This window comes from Rhinolophus ferrumequinum, chromosome 7 (assembly GCF_004115265.2).
Source record: "Rhinolophus ferrumequinum isolate MPI-CBG mRhiFer1 chromosome 7, mRhiFer1_v1.p, whole genome shotgun sequence".
In the NCBI taxonomy this organism is placed as follows: domain Eukaryota; kingdom Metazoa; phylum Chordata; class Mammalia; order Chiroptera; family Rhinolophidae; genus Rhinolophus; species Rhinolophus ferrumequinum.
Window position 1 is genome coordinate 51,554,982 of NC_046290.1, and position 19,182 is coordinate 51,574,163.

Sequence of the window (19,182 nt, forward strand, 5' to 3'; positions counted from 1 at the left end):
TGTGTACCACATTGATTGATTTGCATATGTTGAATCATCCTTGCATCCCTAAAATAAACCCCACTCAATCATGATGTATAATTTTTTTTAATTTATCATTGTATTTGATTTGCTAGTATTTTGTTTAGAATTTTTGCATCTATGTTCATCAGAGATATTAACCTGTAATTTTCTTTCATTGTGTTGTCCTTGCCAGGTTTTGGTATCAGGTAATGTTGGCCTCATAAAATTAGTTAGGAGGTACTGCCTCTTCTTCAATTTTTGGAAGAGTTTGAGAAGGATAAGTATTAAATCTTTGAATGCTTTGTAGAATTCACTAGTGAAGCCATTTGGTCCTGGACTTTTGGTTTTCAGAAGGTTTTTGATAACTTTCCATTGTGTTACTGTTAATCAATCTATTTAGGTTTTCCAGTTCTTTATAGTTCAGTCTAAGAGGTTACATATCTCGAAGAATTTGTCCATTTCTTTCAGGGTATCAAATTTGGTGGCATGTAGCCTTTCATAGTATTTTTGTTTTCCAGTAGGTGGTGCTGAAGTGCAATTTTTTTGTTTTCTCTTACCTGCATTACTCAGACTTCCAAGATCTCTGTGAGGTGGTGCCACCGCCCTGTACTCCCCAAGGAGGTCGGCATCCTCTCTATGACTGGGTCGCCTTGGTCTCACGGCACTAACCCCGTGGTGGGGTGTATTGGGCAATGGGGCTCTAGACCTATGAGTTCTAAGTGCTGCTTACCTGCAACCAGAAGCCACCAGCCACAGGGTACTATCTGAGGTGTTCCAGCTGCCTCTATTGGGTTCTGCCATGATAGATGGGGGAGGGGTGGGCAGTGGGAGGCTGTTTCAAGCATCTCATCTGTGACTTTGTTTTTTCTACTGGGTTTTGCCACAGTGAGTACAGCCCAGTCTGGCTGGAATGTTACTTCTGCCCCTTCGTGACCTGTCTCCACTGCTGCTGTGTCTGATGTGGCTGGAGGGTGAAGGAGGCTCGAGGGTGAGAGGGGGTCAGATTCGCACATCTGCTGCTTTGTTGTTTTCCTCTGGTGATGGCAGTGGCTCAACCACAGCTGCCAGCCTTTACACCACTTCTCCACCTAACCCTGGGCTCAACCTCAATGTGTACCAGCCTCTGGTCTGCTGAGTAGGGGTTGCAATCAGATTCTCCACTGCTACTGGATCCACTAGGACAATGGCGAGTGCTGGGGTGTGTCTGCCATTCCCGTCTCTGTCCTTCCCTGTTTTGCCTTCCCTGCTTGCTCTGATTCGCTCACTTTGGGTTTGGCAGTGGTACCTGTGAATTGACCTGGAGTTGTACTTGGTAGACTCACTAAACCCTTGGAAGCAAATCCCTTTGGTCTTTATAGCAAACCTCACCCAATGAGTTTCATTCCCAAAGGCTCAGTATCTAGGAACAGATTTTTAACTCAGGGCTTAATATATTCAGGGCAATAATGGAGTGAAAAAGCAAGGCAGAAAACCAGAATTTTAAAATTTGGATGAATTTTGATTTAGTGAGTTTAACAAGATATGTGAATGGATAGCTACCTGTATGGGGGGAAAAAACAAAAACAGAAAATAAGGTAGTGGATCCCCCTCCTTGTCCTGCTTTTGCAACCATAGATACCTTTAATATTCTAACTAAGCATTGTTAAATTTGAGGATGGGTTGCTGAGAGAGAATATGACAGACTACATTCAATTCACCATATGCTTATAGAGGCCTATCCAGGCCGAGCATTCTTTCAATAGTAGAATAAACCACACTCAGTTTCAGCTTCTAGTCCTACCACTTTTCTGTGTCCTTGAGCAAGTTCCTTCCCTTATCTGAGCTTCACTTTCCTCCTCTGTAGGTACTCCAATTTCATAGGGTTGCAATGAGTAGAAATTAAGTGTTTAAAGCAACTAAGGGCAGCACCCAGCCCTATGGTAGTGCTTAGTAAATGTTTGGTGAATTAATGAATTCACGCCCTCTGGAGTTTACTTGGATTTTAGTTGACTCTTCATCGGTTCTGCTTGCTCATTGTACCGATCAGTATCTGAAATTATATTGTTTATTTTCAAATGTAATACTTATTGTCTGTCTTTCCAGGAGCATGAAACATTCTCAGCTATAGGGTGGGTTGCCAGTGCCAAGAACAGTGCCTGGCACACAAGATGATGAATATCGATGGTTCCAACTTGCTTCCATTCTTTCTGGTGACTCATGACTCAGTCTTGTGACCTTGAGGCTGTTCAACACAGAACCACCCTGTTCCCCTTATCTCATTACCTATCTATCTGTGCTTGGTTCCAGCCATCCTCCGTTACCTGAAGAATGATAGGAAGATCCACTTGGTGGTTTTCAACAACTTGCAGCTGGCTGACGGCAAGCGTCACAGGATCCTCCTAAGACTGAGCAATTTGCAGCGAGGGGCTGGCTCGGTAGAGCTCTATGTGGACTGCACCCAAGTGGATTCCATTCACAATCTTCCCAGAGCCTTTTCTGGCCTCTCCCACAGTCCTGAGTCCATTGAATTGAGGACTTTCCAGAGGAGGGCACAGGTAGGAACCCACAAACCATTCTCCGATGTGGAAAGATGGGCTGCCGAGGCTCAGGGAATGTAGAGGCGTGTGCTGAGGTCATGGGTGGGTTTAATTCTGGCTGCACAGTAGAATCACCTGCCAAACAAACAAACAGAGAAACCCTGCTAGAGGATCCATCCTCAAGTCAAACTGAATCAGAATCTGTATGGGTCAGGTCTAGACCTCAGTTTTTAAAAAAATACTGATTCCAATGTAAAGCCAAAATTGAGAGCTTCTGCTTTAGATGATAAATGGAGACTATTTGGATATAATTGTAAAGTTGGAAAGGAATGGAAAAATTTTTTTAACTATCTTAGGGTGATAGGATGATCTATTTTTAATTTTTTTACAGTTATTATTTATTATATTTAATGAAAATTAAAATGAATAACTGGAAACTGCCAAGCAATTGGATCATTTGTCACAAGATCTTATCAAAACATCCCTAACAAAAGGATCGTATTGCCAACTTAGTTCCATGTGCCCTTAAAAATCCCAGCTCCTCTGTCTTCTGTTCTGTGTTATATTGATGGTATATTTTTTTCATTATGTCATTGTACCTACTATAGAAATTGCCACATTTATTTCTTTTAGAATTGTGTGCTAGGAAATCCTTTGTTTCCTATAAAGAACTAGTATTCTTTGTCTTTTCCATTAATTATAACTGTAACTGGTCATAGTTCCTGAATTTTATCTGATATGGAAGTAGTGCCAAAATCGGTAACTATGTTCATCTGTTATGGCCCATAATATTGTTGTCTTCGAGCTCTCAATCCTCATTTTCCATTTCTATTTTATTATCTGTGCTTCAGTTACAAGCTGCTCTGAGCCCTTTGTACAAAGAGGCAGGGTGTAAGCAATAATTTCCATTACAACTAGGAATGCCCAGAAGTTTTAGATATTATAAAAATAAATAAAAACTATGAATCTGATACTAGAGTTTTGCGCTTGAAAAATAAGAAGCATTTTTAGGCAGAAATTCCAAGAAAACTAAAATCCAAGGTTTTTATTTTGTTTTTGCAGAGATAAATGTCATATGTATATATATTTAGTGTAGATTTATATTGAGAGAAAAAGATTAATCAATAGAGCTATACTAAACTTTATTCCTGAATCCCCAAAGTAGCCAAAATAATAAAAATGACAGAAATCATATCACTGACCAGAAATTAGTGTCTACCACCAAATAAATCAATTTCTAAAAGCCAGGAGTCAGCCATGACAAGGTCATCAGAAACTACTCTGGTTGGAATTTTCTCAAAAGTCCTGCTCCTTAGACTATCAACAGGGACCACAGTGTTCTGTCTTTATAGTCACCTACTCATTCACTCAATCAATTAGTGAATAAATAGGCACATTCTAGGCATTTGGGATACTGTGATGAGCAAAACAGTTGTGGTCCTGCCTCCATAGAGCTTCTAGTCCAATGTCAAACACACTGTTACATAGCACACATTGCATATATCTTAACTCGGCTTAATTAAAAAGTAGAATTCCTCTGACGGTCTTTAGCATACTCATTTCTAAAATAAGGATGATGGCAGACAACAAACTTTCTGACACATAGATAACATAATGGGTATGGGTAAGAGTTACAAAATAAAGCGGCGAGCCAATTGACTTTGTGACTAACAATAGATAGTTTTTAAACTATCTATTGACTATAGTTTATTGTTATAGACTAACAATAGATAGATATCAACCAGTAAAGTGAAAATATGCCAACTAATAATCACAATAGTATTAATATACTATTTATTCAGAGACATTGCTAAAACCTGGAACCAAGACATCCTAAAAACAATACTGTTTAAAATTGGGACAAATATCTTATTTATTACAGTCTAACCTCCATAAACAAATTCCAGACAATTCTTAGAGGCTCCTGCCACAAAATAACTTGTTTATCATGAAGGAAAAAGTCATTATTCTTCTCTGAGCCATCTTCATGAACTCTCAGGCCAAGTTGGATGCTGGCAATTTTCTCAGCTACTGGCTACTTCTATATTTGTTTCAGTAAAAAGGATGGGGCTGGCAGGCTTTAGGAAAAATGTGAACCCACAAAATTACACAAGATGTCAGGGTCCAAGTATACAGGGCTGCTCTGTTATGAAAGTTCTGTGAATATGCAAGCACTTTGGTTTTTGAATGGCATCAGCACTGTGTGGTATGAATCTGATTTCTTCCAGGACTCCTTGGAAGAGCTGAAGCTGGTGGTGAGAGGCTCACTGTTACAGGTGGCCAGCCTGCAAGACTGCTTCCTGCAGCAGAGTGAGCCACTGGTTGCCACAAGCACAGGTATGGGCTCTTCATCAACAGACAAACCCCCAGGCCCTTGAATGGGCTGGGTCCCATCACTGAAAGGTGGGCTGTCTACAGAGTGATTTCACAGGATCTATCTACAGAAATCAAGCTCCTGTGTCAAAGTTCAGGGCAAGGCATATTTTCATTGTACTTTTTTATTTTTATAATAACTCATATGAATTTGAACTAGCCAGTGACATTGTTGTCATTACTTTTTAGGTGAATTAGATGAATTACGCCAAATTAAATTCCTATACCCTAGTTTTTTGTCATGATGATTCTCTGGGAAATCATTTGTTTTTGAGTCACGGTAGAAATGACTGTCACTGGCTAAGTGCTCTTTACCTTTTGCTGTTGCTACAGGAGACTTTAATCGGCAGTTCTTGGGGCAAATGACACAACTAAACCAGCTACTGGGAGAGGTGAAGGATCTTCTGAGACAGCAGGTAACAGCCAGGACATACCATCACAAAAGCCCCAGTCTTACCAGACATGTTCTTTGTGCGAGCTAGAGGAGAGGCGGGCCTGCAGAGGCAGGGAGGCAGACCTGCAGCCAGACCTCAGGTGGCCCCACCCTGGACTCTGCTAGAAAAGCTCTGGAAATGGGGGACAAGCATGTGATAAACACATCATGGCTCCAAGCAGAGTGGGAGCCATCAAAGATTACTTTAGAACTACTTTAAGAAGTTTTTGATAGCTGGCTCACCATGGATTCTTTCATTCCTGGATTATGTATCAGGTAGTCCTTTTCCATCTTTTTTTTTTTTTTCTCTTCCCATTTCTAAAGGTCAAGGAAACATCATTTTTGCGAAACACCATAGCTGAATGCCAGGCTTGCGGTAAGTGCTTTCCTAGTAACTGGCTCGTTCTGAGTTGGACGAGCATCTGCGGGCTGATGAAGGGCCTGGGGAGCGGCTACGTCGGCTGCAGCTTCTGGGGGTTTGGCACAGAGATGGAGGGAAGAGAAGTTCGTTAAAAAAACAGACTTCATTTTGTATCAGGTATGTTTTCCTGGTGGTGAATAAGCCCATGGGTTTTTGTTTTTCCCTTAGGTCCTCTCAGCTTTCAGTCTCCAACCCCAAACACCCTGGTGCCCGCGGCACCCCCTGCACCCCCGGCACCCCCAGTGCGCCAATGTGACTCCAATCCATGTTTCCGTGGAGTCCGATGTACCAACACCAGAGATGGCTTTCAGTGTGGGCCCTGCCCTGAGGGCTACACAGGCAATGGGATCACTTGTTCTGATGTTGATGAGGTAAAAGTTCAACTGGACAGGGTACGGGCTCCCTAAGTGTCTTGTACGCCCTGTGGCTTAAGGAAGAAGAAGCCAGGTTAATGACTAAGGGATGACTTGGGTTGTCCTCCAGGCTACAGAACTACTTCCTCATGAGTCCTTAGAGACCATGGAACACCATGAGCAGGGAGAGGAAGGAGGCATGACACACAGTTGTGGCCATGCTTGAAATATCTCCTTTCCGTGTTTCCAACTCTTCTACTCGTCCATGTTGCTACAATGCTGAGATTTCAGCTTTATACTCTAACATTGATTATTTCTCTTAAGCAATCTGTGTTATAAATTTGATTTTCCACACTTGCAAATGTGGAAAGGGGGAGATCAGTGTAAGGGTATATTCCAGAGGTTGCAACTGATTTCTGCAGGCTTCCTAAAATAGAGGAGCAGAGGGGAATCTCAAACTAACAAGACCTGTTGAGGAGACCCCATAACCTGTGAGTAACCGAAAATGCCCAGGGATGGAACCAGAAAGGCACAGACAGCAAATACAGGCTGGTTGGTTGGTTTCCAAAGCCTCTGAAGTAGACCATGTCAAGATCATGAAGAGCCAGTCAGTAATCCGATCCCAACATAGTGTTCATAGTAGGTAACAAGACTGCCATCAGAATGTGCCTTTCCTTCCCACCTGGCCGGAGGAAGGCCAGAAGGAGAAACGGAGGAGGCAAGGTACATGCAAGGAGCTTAGACACACACACACCACACACACCACACACACACGTTCGTGGTAGCACTCCACTGATTACCTCCCCAGGTGGTATGCAATTAAAATGAACTCTAGTAATCCCTCCAGTTGCAGAAACATCTGTACATGTTTCACAGAACTGCATCTGGTTTTTATCTGTGCACTGGAATTTTCCTCCTTTTGAAAAGGCAGGAAGTGGTCATGTTTTTTACATTAATCGAAGTAGTAAAAAAAAAAAAAAAAAATCTCCTGGACTCCAAGAGCCTTGGAACTGCCATGGACTTCATAGGATATGAGGGCAGGCACAGACGCTGATGGGTCACATCTTACTAAAGAAACAACAATTGGACTAGCTTTGTCTTCCCAAGGTCTTTTCTTTTGAGTAATTGGTTCAAAATGCTTTTGGACTCATCTAACAGCCAGCTGATGATCCAGGAGCACAGTCCTTTCATAGAGATTTCTAAATTCCAAGTTAGAACATCAGGGAATTTACACTGAGAGGTAGAATGGTTAACACTACGGACCCTTTCCACTTGGCTGTGCCATTATTCTGTAATACAGAAAAGCAACCATAGATTCTGTGGGTCAGGGATCCCTAAGATAACTACAAAATTGAAAGCCTTTATTTCCTTTCGTCATTTTGACTACCAAAAAATGAACAATTAAATGAATAAACAAGCATGGGCAGACAGATAAATGAATGTTTGAGAGTGTTTACTCTGTGTGACTAAAGACTTTGAATTTTTTTCTCTCCAGTGCAAATACCATCCCTGCTATCCAGGCGTGCGCTGCGTGAACTTGGCTCCTGGATTCAGATGTGACGCCTGTCCAGTGGGCTTCACAGGACCCATGGTGCAGGGGGTTGGGATCAGTTTTGCCAAGTCAAACAAGCAAGTGGGTTGAAGTTACGGTCTTTCTATTCAATTTTTACCTTAATTACCAACAGAAAAACTTTGGCTGGTTCCTACCTCTTTCAGTATAACCCTTTACCTCCTGGAGGAGCCAATGCCGTGTGGAATGTCATGGTGCCATTGAGCAAATTAGGAAGTTTTCCAACTCATTTCTGAATGTATATGTTCATAAAGTTTAGTAGGGAGGAAGCTATTAAATTGGGATAATAGAGTATCATCAGAAAAGAAATGAATGGGGTAATATTGAATATACAGCATGATTTCAGGCTTGTTGTGTTGGTAGCCATTAAACATTTTGGCCTGCAGAATGAGAATCAGGGAAATAAATAAAAGCTTTGAAAAATTAGGTCACTTTTATAGTTATTATTGTTGATCAGAAGCTGTTTTAGAGATGAAAGTATTTCAAGAGTAGAAATAATCTCCAGAGGAAACCCCCTTCTTCTTCTTATATAAGCTATAAATTGCCATAAAGCTCTTGAGCATTTTGTGACAGTCTCCATTTATTTCCAAATGTTCTATATCCTGGTCATTATTTAACTGACTGACTGTGAAATTCTTTTTGATGTTTTCAGCCCTTAAAAATGGTTGGTCTATAAATATATTTTACTACCCGAGGGAAATTATTAGCTTTAAAGAAGGGCAGCGTTCATTATTTCCTAGCTGCCTATCAAAGGATTCTAGAGGGCATCGTCTCTTAGACTAGAAAAAGAAGGTAAGCTAGACAGATGGGAATGACAAGAAGCCATTAGAGTAATGACCCAAAGTTTTTCTTCCTCTCGTCTAAAGACAAAATCTCCAGGACTAAACCAAGGAAAACAGACAAAATGAAATAGAAGGTGCTTTATGTAAGCTATCAGGGAGCACTTCCCAGTAGATTTCCAGCGATACGGTAGACTAAACTGAACTAGAAGGGAGTCACCTTGATCAAATTTAAGAACAAATTTTAATGCATCACGAATAGCAAAAGAAATAAAAGGAAATGCGCAGGTTCTGGAAACAAAGAGAGAACTCAAAACCAGAGCTGTGGGTGGAAGCTGATGCCACAGCAGCTCATGGGAGGTGGGAGCTGGGAATATGTCCTCGGAGTGGGGAGCTGGGGTTTTAGCACCTAAGTGGGCACTGACGAAGTGGTCCTGGACCTTTAGGAAGATCTAACACCTCTGCTAAAGCCAGGAGCCTCAGAGAGCTACCTTACCCATAACATGGAGATGAGAAAACTTTATTCGCCCCCCAAATCAACAGAGAAGCTTGATATCAGTTTCGAGACAGGGTGAACACAAATGAAAATTGTCCACCACAAATCAAAGCTTCAAGCTTATATCACATACAGTTGTCAGCTCCAAATCGATGTTACACATATAATGCAGAATCACAAGCCAAAAATTAACATACAAACCAGCCCTGGAGCAGTAAAATCCCCAGGGCCCTGGCTAATGCCAAAGCCATACCACTTTTTGAAGAGACTCCAAACTCCGAGCTAGTGGAACATTCACAGGCAAAGGCAGGGCCACTAAGGATATGCCCATAAACAAAAATGGCAATTTATATGATGAAGCTACCATGAGGAAACATGATAAATGTAAAATAAATTCAAAAGGATAAAGAGGAAAAGGAAGGAATAGATACCATAGTTAAACAATAGAGCAATGTGGGATAAAAGGGCAACTTTGAAAAATAGCCTAGTAAAATTTTCCAATGAAAAATATCATTATTGACGTTAAAAACTCAATAGATGGGCATGACGGCTCACAGGGAGTTTATAGATTGGAAGGTGGATCTAAGGAAATCATCCAGAATGCAGCACAGAAAAATAAAGGTAGGGAAAATACGAATAAGAGGTTAAGAGTCAAAAGAAGACCTTAATGAGAAAGTCCAATATTTGTTTAATTGTAGTTCCAAAGAAAGAATAGAAAGAAAAGAAGCAGAGGGAAGCTCAGAATTCTGCAGAAAAATAGGAATTCTCAGATAGAATTATATTGCGTCCCAAACAGGGTAAAGAAGAACCTGACTAAAAAGGCTGTGGAACAAATTAATTGTATAAGTTGTCTTTTCTGAACAACTTTAAGTACCAAGTAGGCAACTATCAACTTGAAATTAGGTTAAGTACAGACTGGTACAAACACAGGGAGATGGCTAAAATGACGCCCCCATTACCATTCAACCTGAAATTCTGTGTCTTCACTTCACACAATGATGTTAAAACAAAGCAAATTTTGTTTGTATTTCTACTTAAACAGAGTGTCTCTTTAAACCTTTCTGTACTAGATCTGCACTGATATTGATGAGTGTCGAAATGGAGCATGTGCTCTCAATTCTATCTGCATTAACACTTTGGTAAGTATTTTTCATGGCTGATGTTATCAAAACAGATGCTATTAAACCAAGTGTATGTTTATAAATCATAACCCCAAAACACACATAGAACATATGGGCATAATTTATTTGATTGACAAATGAGGACAAAAGTAATTTTTTAATATTAGAATAATGTTATAACTGCCAAACTTGATTTTTTATCTTCTATCAAAGTTGCAATGTTGGGCTTTTGATGAATATTTATTGACTAAAATGAACTCTTTCTTGTATTTTAAAAATATGAAGAGCTTCTTAGTTTATATTAATAGTTCGGTATTCCAGAATATGAATTTTACTGGTGATGACACAATCCCCAAATGGTATTCATTATTTCCCTAAAACTTTTCAAAAGTTATTTGTATTAAGTCAAAATGCTTAGCCCTTAAGGGGTCTAAAATTTAAATATTCACATTTTATTTCTGAAAGTTCCTGTCAGCTGTTTTCCAAGATGAGAGGTATAGCACAGTAGACTGTCAACAAAGGAGTTGCTTATTCCAAGTATGACTGCTTCTAACTTACTATATGTCCCTGGGAAACTTATTCAATCTCTAGGTTTCTAGTTTCCTTGTATGCAAAAGCATTTTATAAATATCAAGTCACTTATTTGAATCGTCACAACAACCCTAGCAATAGGCACTATTACCATCCCCATTTTGCAGTTGAAGAAACTGAAGCACAAAAGGTTAAGTAATTAGGCTCAGGCCACACATATATCTAATAAGACTTCCAGTCTAGCTACATAGTCTGTGTTCTTATCCACATACTATACTGCCTAGGAATACACAGGGCTTTATTGCTTCTTAGCTTTTTACCAGGACACAGCTAGTCTGCACAAATAGCTTTGGGAGACATTGACATAAAAATAATAACTAAAGTGACCCACGGAGAAGAAAAGTAGATAGCGGAACTGTCTAGAAAGTAGAACTACAGAGAACCTCAAAAAATAAAGAAGTAGGCAAAGGAAAAAGAGCAGAAGCTTAAGAAAAGGAGAGAACTGACCAAATGGAGTAAGTAGTCCAATGAGGCTGACAGATCAACAAAGATCACTGAAGAGCAGCCTTTGAACTTGGCAATTCAGGGGTTCTTAGTGACTAGAATCATTGAGTTGTATTCTTTACGTGGGTCTCTTTCATAATATGTAAATTTTATGTCAATAAAGCGGTTCGGAGAAAAAAGTCATGCCTGGCCCTGGAGGTGCCATTGCAATGGAGCTGACAGCGTTTATGTGCTAGGTTTCTTCCATAGCAGCCTAACTTATGAAGGATTCTCAGGGCAAAGCCACCGCCATTTCTCTGTACCCTGTTCCTTTGTCACTCAATTGTGAAAAAAACAAAAGGAACCATTTTTAAAAATTCTAACTTGTGTTTTAATCAAACCATCTCCCTTGTCCCAGAGTAAGGACCCGATGGGAACTGTCAGTCCTTTCCCCTTTTGCCCTCTTCAGTGGAACTGGCGAGTCAAAGTGATGGTTCACGGTCTAGCCTTCTGCCTTCACTCTTTCTATTCCTTCATGCCTACATGGCCTGTCACAGCTTCCAATCTGGTGGGGCTGTCCCAGTATTCACAAGATCTTAGAAGTCATGCACCTAAGCAGAGAGGCAGACACGTGTCTCACTTACTCCTGGCATCACTGAGTACATGGAAAAGTAAACACATTCATAGTAGCTTTGCTCACAGTTTGGAGGCACTGGCTCATGGCTGATCTTTGCCCCTTGCAGGGATCTTACCGCTGTGGGCCTTGTAAACCTGGGTATACTGGTGATCAGACAAGGGGGTGCAAACCTGAAAGAAACTGCCGAAATCCAGAACTGAATCCTTGCAGTGTGAACGCGCAGTGCATCGAAGAGAGGCAGGGGGATATAACATGCGTGGTAAGTTGTTGTTATTTGCTTTACCACTTTTCCTCTTCCATTTTAAACACCACCCTTCTCTGGTTTTTACTTGCTTCAGGGTAAAAGTAAAAAGTTTTCAAAAATGAAAACATTTCGATCAAGGTAAACAGAGTGTAACAATAGCAAGACGGTCCGCTGGGTTTGTGGGGAGCAATCGGAAGTCCAGCTGACCATCAGCTGCCTCTTCTCTCCCTGCTGGCCAACACTATCCCCTTGGGCAGCTCAGTGATGGAGCCCCAGCTCCCCCACCCCTTCTGTGGAAGGCCTAAGAAGGGAGAAGCTGGAGGTGAAGGAGCCTCCTTGCCTCCCTTCCATCTCTTGCCCTAGCTACTTGTTTGTGTAACTTGTTAGCATACTGCTGTCATCTCTAACAGTCCTTACCCGTTAGACATCCAGTTTCAAAATCTAGCCTAATTCCCTAGGAGGTGGGTTGCAGTGGAGAGGTGGTGGGCTGCTATATACCCACAGAGAGGAACCTCCTGTTTCCCGAAGGAAAGTTGGAGGGGCTGGACGGCACCATTCTCTATGTCCACTTTCACCCAGATTCAGGAATAGCCCCGTGGATAATCACACCTCTTATGCATTTCCCGACCCTGGAGCCAATCTGTGGAGGAGGAGACTGGGAAGAGAGCAGGGCAGGCATAGCCTGATGGAGTCTCAGGCCAGGTGGGTGTGTAGTGGGCCATTGGTGAGGAGGAAGGCTTGTTCCTGCCGTCCATTCCCGAATCTCAGGCTCCAGATCCTTGGGGACTTGAGGTACTGATAAATCACTCATTTTCAGCTGCTTACCTCCTCCTTCTTTCCCAGGGAGCCAGGCCCTGGGAGACAGCCCTCAGAGTCTGAGATTCACAGGTTCCTGCTGAGCATGTCTGAGTGGCAGGATGGATTCTGGGAGACCTCTTTACCTCAAACTTAGACTTCTTGAAGCTCGCAAAAATGTTCTACAATGAGCATATCACTTTTCAAATAGGAAATATGAGAAGAATCAAAACTAAAGAAATAAATATAATGACATCAGTGGTCTCTGGCAATACAAGGTCCTGAGGAAGGAACAAACTGGGTCAGAAGGTGCAAAAAAAAAACCACAAAAGTTTCCCTAATTCCCACTGATTGGTCATGTTTATTACCATTGAGAGGCAAGCATATATCTATATTTAAATCCTCATTTTCTGTGAAACAATTAATGACTTCCCTGGGATGGTAGGTGATGGGGCTCTTAATATGTTTTCAAATTTGTAATAAGGCACAACAACAGATGGTAAAGGATTAATACACTTGATGTGACTACTGAAATAGTTTCATCTGCCAGAAAATGGCTCATTAAAAATGTATTTGTTCCTAGAGGAAATTTTTTTCTACATTCAAATGAGTCAAGGACCATACCCCATTGCTGAGCTTTCCAGGTCTTCTGAAGGCCCTGCTGAAGCAATTGAGCGGAAATAAGGGTAGTTACGGGGGGGATGTCTTTGGAATCCTGCCTTCGAAATCCCTGGTTGCAGAAGGAGAGTGCAGATGACTGAGAACAGGCAGGCTGCCGCTTAGGAAGTCACTGGTCTTACATCACCTTGTTTTGATTAGTGAGGCCAGGAAATTTAACATTTACACATGTAAAGTTTCTTTTCCCTTGGCCCTGACTCTGTTCCTCACACTCTTTTCCTCTCCCTGCCCTTCTAGTTCCCTGTCATTTTCCAGGTCCCTCTCCCGTGTTCCTTCTGCTGTTCTGCCTGTCCCTCCTGCGGGTGCCCACCCTGCTCCTGGGCTGGGCTCCCAGGTGCCATCTCATCCCCAGGTCAACACGTGTGGAATGATTTCCTTTCTCTTTGGTTTGTCAGCTATCCCTTAATGAGGCCATCGAGGATATGGAACATCAGAGGAAGAACTCAAAATGCACGTTAACCAAATATAAATGGCAAAAGACATTGGAGTGCGACAGGCTCAAGGCCTGAGACCCTGAGCAGGGGACTTAACCACTCTGAGTCTAGTTGATTCTTTTCTAAAATGGGCAACAGTGACCTTGTGGTATCATTGGAACAATTGGAGGAAATGGCTATAGATTCTGGCATAACTGGTATTTTAATGCCTATTCTGCTGACAATGAGGCTTGCTCTCAGTGGCTGGTGGTGGCAGGGTACTTGGGGAGGCTTCTCCAGGGAAGTAGTGAACACACAGACCTCAGTGACCCCAGCTCTGCACCTGTGGGAACCTAATCCTGTTTTAAAAAAAATGGGGGGGGTATGAATAGAGGTAAAGCACCTTAGGGGGCTCTTCCTTTGGTGGAAATCGATCTATGCAGAAGACTGTTAGATTCAGAGTCATGACTGTGGTTCAAGAATGATAAGCAAAGTGCCACAGAAGCCCCGCCACCCATTCATGCGTTCATTTCCACTGGGAAAAGAAACCGGACAATCATATGGAGAACACTTTGGCAGTAACTCAAAATTACAAATGCAAACACCCTTTAAACCAGGAATTCCAGACTGAAAAACCAGTACATGTGCAGAATGACACATGTACTAGAGTTATTTGTTGCGGCACTGTTTGCAATCTAAAAAGATTTTAAAAACCTGACCCACACGTGGAGAACTGGTTGAATTAATTGAGGCCCCTGTATACCACCTTATGTATGATATATCTACAGCCATTTAAAAAAAGACATAAATCTACATGGAGTGATATAGAAAGAGCTCCTAGATATAATGTTAACTTTTTTAAAAAATCAAGGGGCAGAACAGCATATCTACGTCTGCTACCAATTGTGTTAAAGGACAAAAAGAATGGATATGTGTTTGCCTGTCTGCATAGCCTATCTCTGAATGTATGCATGAGAACTGACTCCCTTGACTGCCTGTGCTAAGGGAACAGAAGCAGGAAGTTTTCACTATCTCTCCCTTTGTACCTTTTGAATTTTGTACCATTTAGACTATTCAAAAAACAGTTTAATAGTTTTAAAATCCTACCCAACAAGGCCATGTGGCTCTGGACCCTCCCTCTGGGGATGCACACACAGGAGCAGAGGCCCTGTCAGCCACCAGCCTCCCGCCAGACTCAGCTTCCCAGGCCTCTAACGGGCTTTCCCCTCACAGTGTGGCGTCGGATGGGCTGGTGATGGCTACATCTGTGGAAAGGATGTGGACATTGACAGCTACCCGGATGAAGAGCTGCCATGCTCTGCCAGGAACTGCAAGAAGGTAAGGAGGGCAGGCTGAAAAAAAAAAAAATACACACATTCTGTGGCTTTCCAAAGCTCCCTCTTACATGGGGGAGAGGTTCTGCAGGTTCCCTTTAAATGGGCATTATTAAAGGAGCTGCTTCTTAAATGTAGCAACACAGCCATCAACAATAACGCCAGGCAGCCACAGTTGTCTTCAGGTCACAAATCATTTAAGACAGATGTAGACGGGGTAGGGGAAATAGGGAGAAGTTGGTAAAAGGGTGCAAACTTTCAATTGTAAGATGAATAAGGTCTGAGGATCTAATGTATAACGTGGCGACTGTGGTTGATAACACTGTATTGTGTAATTGAAATTTGCTAAGATCTCAGCAAAAAAAAACGGGGGGGACATGTGAGGTGATGGATCTGTTCGTTAACTCAATGGGGGGATCCTTTCACAATATATACATATATCAAATGATCACATTGTACACTTTAAAAATCTTACGATTTTATTTGTCAAGTCTACCTCAGTAAAGCTGAAAGAAAAAAAAAAAAGACAGATGTAGGTGTCTCCGAGCTGTGTTTCCCTCCTTAGGACAACTGCAAGTATGTGCCAAATTCCGGCCAAGAAGATGCAGACAGAGATGGCATTGGCGATGCTTGTGATGAGGATGCTGACGGAGATGGGATCCTGAATGAGCAGGTACCTGCTTTGCTGGGAGGGCCTGTAAATTGCCATATGCCAGGGATGGTGGAGGAAAGGCCCTGAAGTCAGCTAGTTATAGTAATAATCCCAAATGTTAGTTTCCATGCCTGCATTCCACTGCAACGTTTTATTCTAAGATTGTCAAATGTTTAAAATATAAAAGTGACAACCTTGGACCTCCTGAGTTCTGACAACTGTGACCATTCGGGGGGGTGAGGGGTAGAGTTTGGCCAACATCCACCACAGAACCACAGGCACCACAGGCACACAGTAGGGATACAGTAAAAGTCCGAGTAAGTGTTTAGTCTTCTGATCCTTTAGGATAACTGTGTCCTGACTCACAACGTGGACCAAAGGAACAGTGACAAAGATATCTTTGGAGACGCCTGTGATAACTGCCGGGATATCCTAAATAATGACCAAAGAGACACTGATGGGGATGGAAAAGGAGACGCCTGTGATGATGACATGGATGGAGACGGTGGGTTTGCCTCGCTTTGTCTTGTATTTGTCCTCCTGCCCTTGTTCTCTGTTAGGAACAGGAATAGAAGTACTGCCTAGGAGGGCCTTCCCCCTCTGGGTGGTTCCACGCAGCCTGCGTCTGGGGGACCCACGGTCCACTTGTGTCTGTGGAAGAAGACTCCACAGCCCACTCCTTGGTATTTAACAACCTGGGTGTTTCTGGAACTCTACATCACTGCTAGAAACTTCGTAGGAATTACTTCAATCAGTGGCTTGTCAGGAGTGTGTCTTTGCAGGGCAGCTATCTTCCAAATTATACCTTTCCCCACTGCCACCATCCTTTTCATGCATGAGAGTCCTGGAAGTGGAGAACTGAATGAGTGGGCCTTGAGCAGGGTCACAGGCTACAGCGCCAGGGTCAGGCTCCTCCTGCAGAGAATCAGGTACTTCTCAGGAGACATGGCCATCCCCTCCCTATTCCGGGGACCGTTGTGGCGGCAGGGCAGCTGCATTGCCCAACTCCAGGCTCCACTGAAGGGGCCTTGCATTGTGATCTGTGTGGATGGTACCCTCTGGAACACAGTCTTAATTCTGGAGCCTCACAGGACTTGAGGAAGGACAGTTGTTCCTGTACAGCTTTCGTAACACACACGTGACTATCAGCAGACTATAGGCTGGATCTGATAGTCTCTGAAAAACTATTGTATCACAGGCCCTTGAAGGAAAATCCTTTTAGAAATACACCCCCCTCCTACACACAAACACATACACACACACACACACACAACACACACACACACACACACACAACTCTAGAACATCTATACCTTCCTAAAACATGACTTCACCCTCCACAAGCCCAACTAATGACCCAGATCCAGTGATGTGCTGGTAAACCAGCTCAACGAAACAAACAAACAAAAAAACCCCCAAGTGGTAGCATTTGCCAGTTTCCACAATGTAAATAACACTCCCGCCACCACTGAGTGGGCGGGAAGCTGAAAAGAGACGGGCAGGATGGGCACACCGCTGGGGTCCCAGGCCCAGGTTACACCCACAAGCTCCTCCCTCTTCAGGGTCAGCCCACCGAGCCCCCACTCTCTCCTCATCAAGTGGCAGTGATAGCCCTTGATATCTTGGATAAATTATAACTCATTCGATAAATGCCTCAGATCACTGTTCATTTTTACGTCTCCCAGAATCCATCCTTTGACGTTACCCCCAGATAACTGCTGGACAAGGTAGTGGCTCCCTGAGGATGGCCCAGGCAGATGTCACTTACCACTTACCTGTGTATAGGCCTGATCTCTCCAGACCCTAGAAGTCTGTTCCAGACCTGTCTGTGAGGTTCACCTGACTCAGGAAAGCATTCCTTTCTCCTAGGAATAAAAAACATTCTGGACAACTGCCAAAAAGTTCCCAATCGTGACCAACGGGACAGGGATGGTGACGGCGTGGGGGATGCCTGTGACAGTTGTCCTGATGTCAGCAACCCTAACCAGGTTCGTAGGATCCAGGGAAACTCAAACTCTAGGCTGGACTCCCCAGTGTAGAGACTCATATAAGACCAGTGTCAAACAAAACACAGCAGCGCCCTCCAGCTCAGTTCTCTGCTGCTGCCGTATACCTGCTAGAGCCGTGGTGGGGAAATCGCACACTTGAGGGCTGGAGGGGATAGGAAGAACATTACAGGAGATCTGAGGCCCTCTGCACTGATCTCACAGGCTGTAGAGTGCCTGTGAGATTAACGATGCCCCAAACAAGTTTTATTCTGCTCAAAGGAAAATGTTAACACGGAATTAACCATTGGGAGCCTCGTGTCCCTCTTCCCAAAACCCCTACACAGCCTATGTATGGACATTTCAGATTAAGTTCAGTCAGCGACATGTTGTTGCCTTCTCACTCCTTCCGGTCGGGATAATTGGGGACGATATGTCATGTATTTTTAAAGCCCTGAGAGAGGAGAGTCGTTGCTGCCCTCTGACTCATTTCCACTCTGGCTCAATTCCAAAATGAAGAAGCAAAGCAAAATCAGTTTGCCTCGTCCCCATCCATGCCTCCAATAGACTGTCTCCCTTCCATCCTGTGCCAGAGTTCCACGCCTCCGCCTGCCACCAGGCTGCCCCAGTGCCCTTTTGCAATCAGCTCATCTGGTGTGTAGGCAGCCCATCCGTGTCGCTTGATATTTTGGAAGGCTTTTCTGAAAATTCAGCATTGTGCCTACACCAATATGGTGGTATCCTTTTCAAGTTTTGCGCCATCCCAATTCTAGAGAAATAATTCCTGAGATCCAGTGATGAGGGGCCAGGTCTGCCTTCTCTGGAACATTCTGTGCGTGCAGGCCCAGTGATAAATAACACGTTCTATTCTGTTTGCAGTCCGATGTGGATAACGATCTGGTTGGGGACTCCTGTGACACCAATCAGGACAGGTATGGCCCATCTCCCAGCTGCATAGGGCCAGATGAAACATCTGGAGAGTTTTATCTTTCAGAGCTTTTAGCTGCTACCATGCTTTGGGACCTCTCTGGGTAGATTGAGCTCCTGGTGGGACAGTAGCCCTGCCTCAGGTCATCACACCTCCCTGAAAATTCTGTATAGCAGAGTGATGGTATCAGGAGAGGCCAGTAGGCACTCTAGCAAGGGAGCTTCTGTTCCAAGAGAGGCAGTATAGTATCATGCTTCAGAGAGATGGGCTCCGGAGTGACACAGCTAGATACAAACCCCAGCTCCTTCACTTACACTGTCGAAATTTAGGCAAGTCATCTAATCTCTGTGTGCCTCAGTTTTCTGCCTCAGTTTTCTCATCTGTAAAATGGGGATGGAATGTAGCTATTGTGAACATTGAATTTATGAAAAGTACGT

The 19,182-nt window shown here is 43.1% G+C and overlaps 1 protein-coding gene across 1 annotated transcript in view; it reads left to right on the forward strand.

Annotated features, from left to right (window-relative positions):
- The window catches only part of THBS4 (thrombospondin 4), a 46,262-nt gene that overhangs the window by 19,045 nt on the left and 8,035 nt on the right, over window positions 1-19,182 (forward strand). The window contains exons 3-15 of the mRNA XM_033111260.1: window positions 2,290-2,537; window positions 4,748-4,856; window positions 5,226-5,308; window positions 5,650-5,701; window positions 5,915-6,117; window positions 7,595-7,732; window positions 10,015-10,083; window positions 11,823-11,975; window positions 15,080-15,184; window positions 15,746-15,853; window positions 16,178-16,337; window positions 17,702-17,820; window positions 18,697-18,749. Of these exons, the coding sequence (XP_032967151.1) occupies window positions 2,290-2,537; window positions 4,748-4,856; window positions 5,226-5,308; window positions 5,650-5,701; window positions 5,915-6,117; window positions 7,595-7,732; window positions 10,015-10,083; window positions 11,823-11,975; window positions 15,080-15,184; window positions 15,746-15,853; window positions 16,178-16,337; window positions 17,702-17,820; window positions 18,697-18,749 (1,600 nt within the window). The remainder of the gene's footprint in view (window positions 1-2,289; window positions 2,538-4,747; window positions 4,857-5,225; window positions 5,309-5,649; window positions 5,702-5,914; window positions 6,118-7,594; window positions 7,733-10,014; window positions 10,084-11,822; window positions 11,976-15,079; window positions 15,185-15,745; window positions 15,854-16,177; window positions 16,338-17,701; window positions 17,821-18,696; window positions 18,750-19,182) is intronic.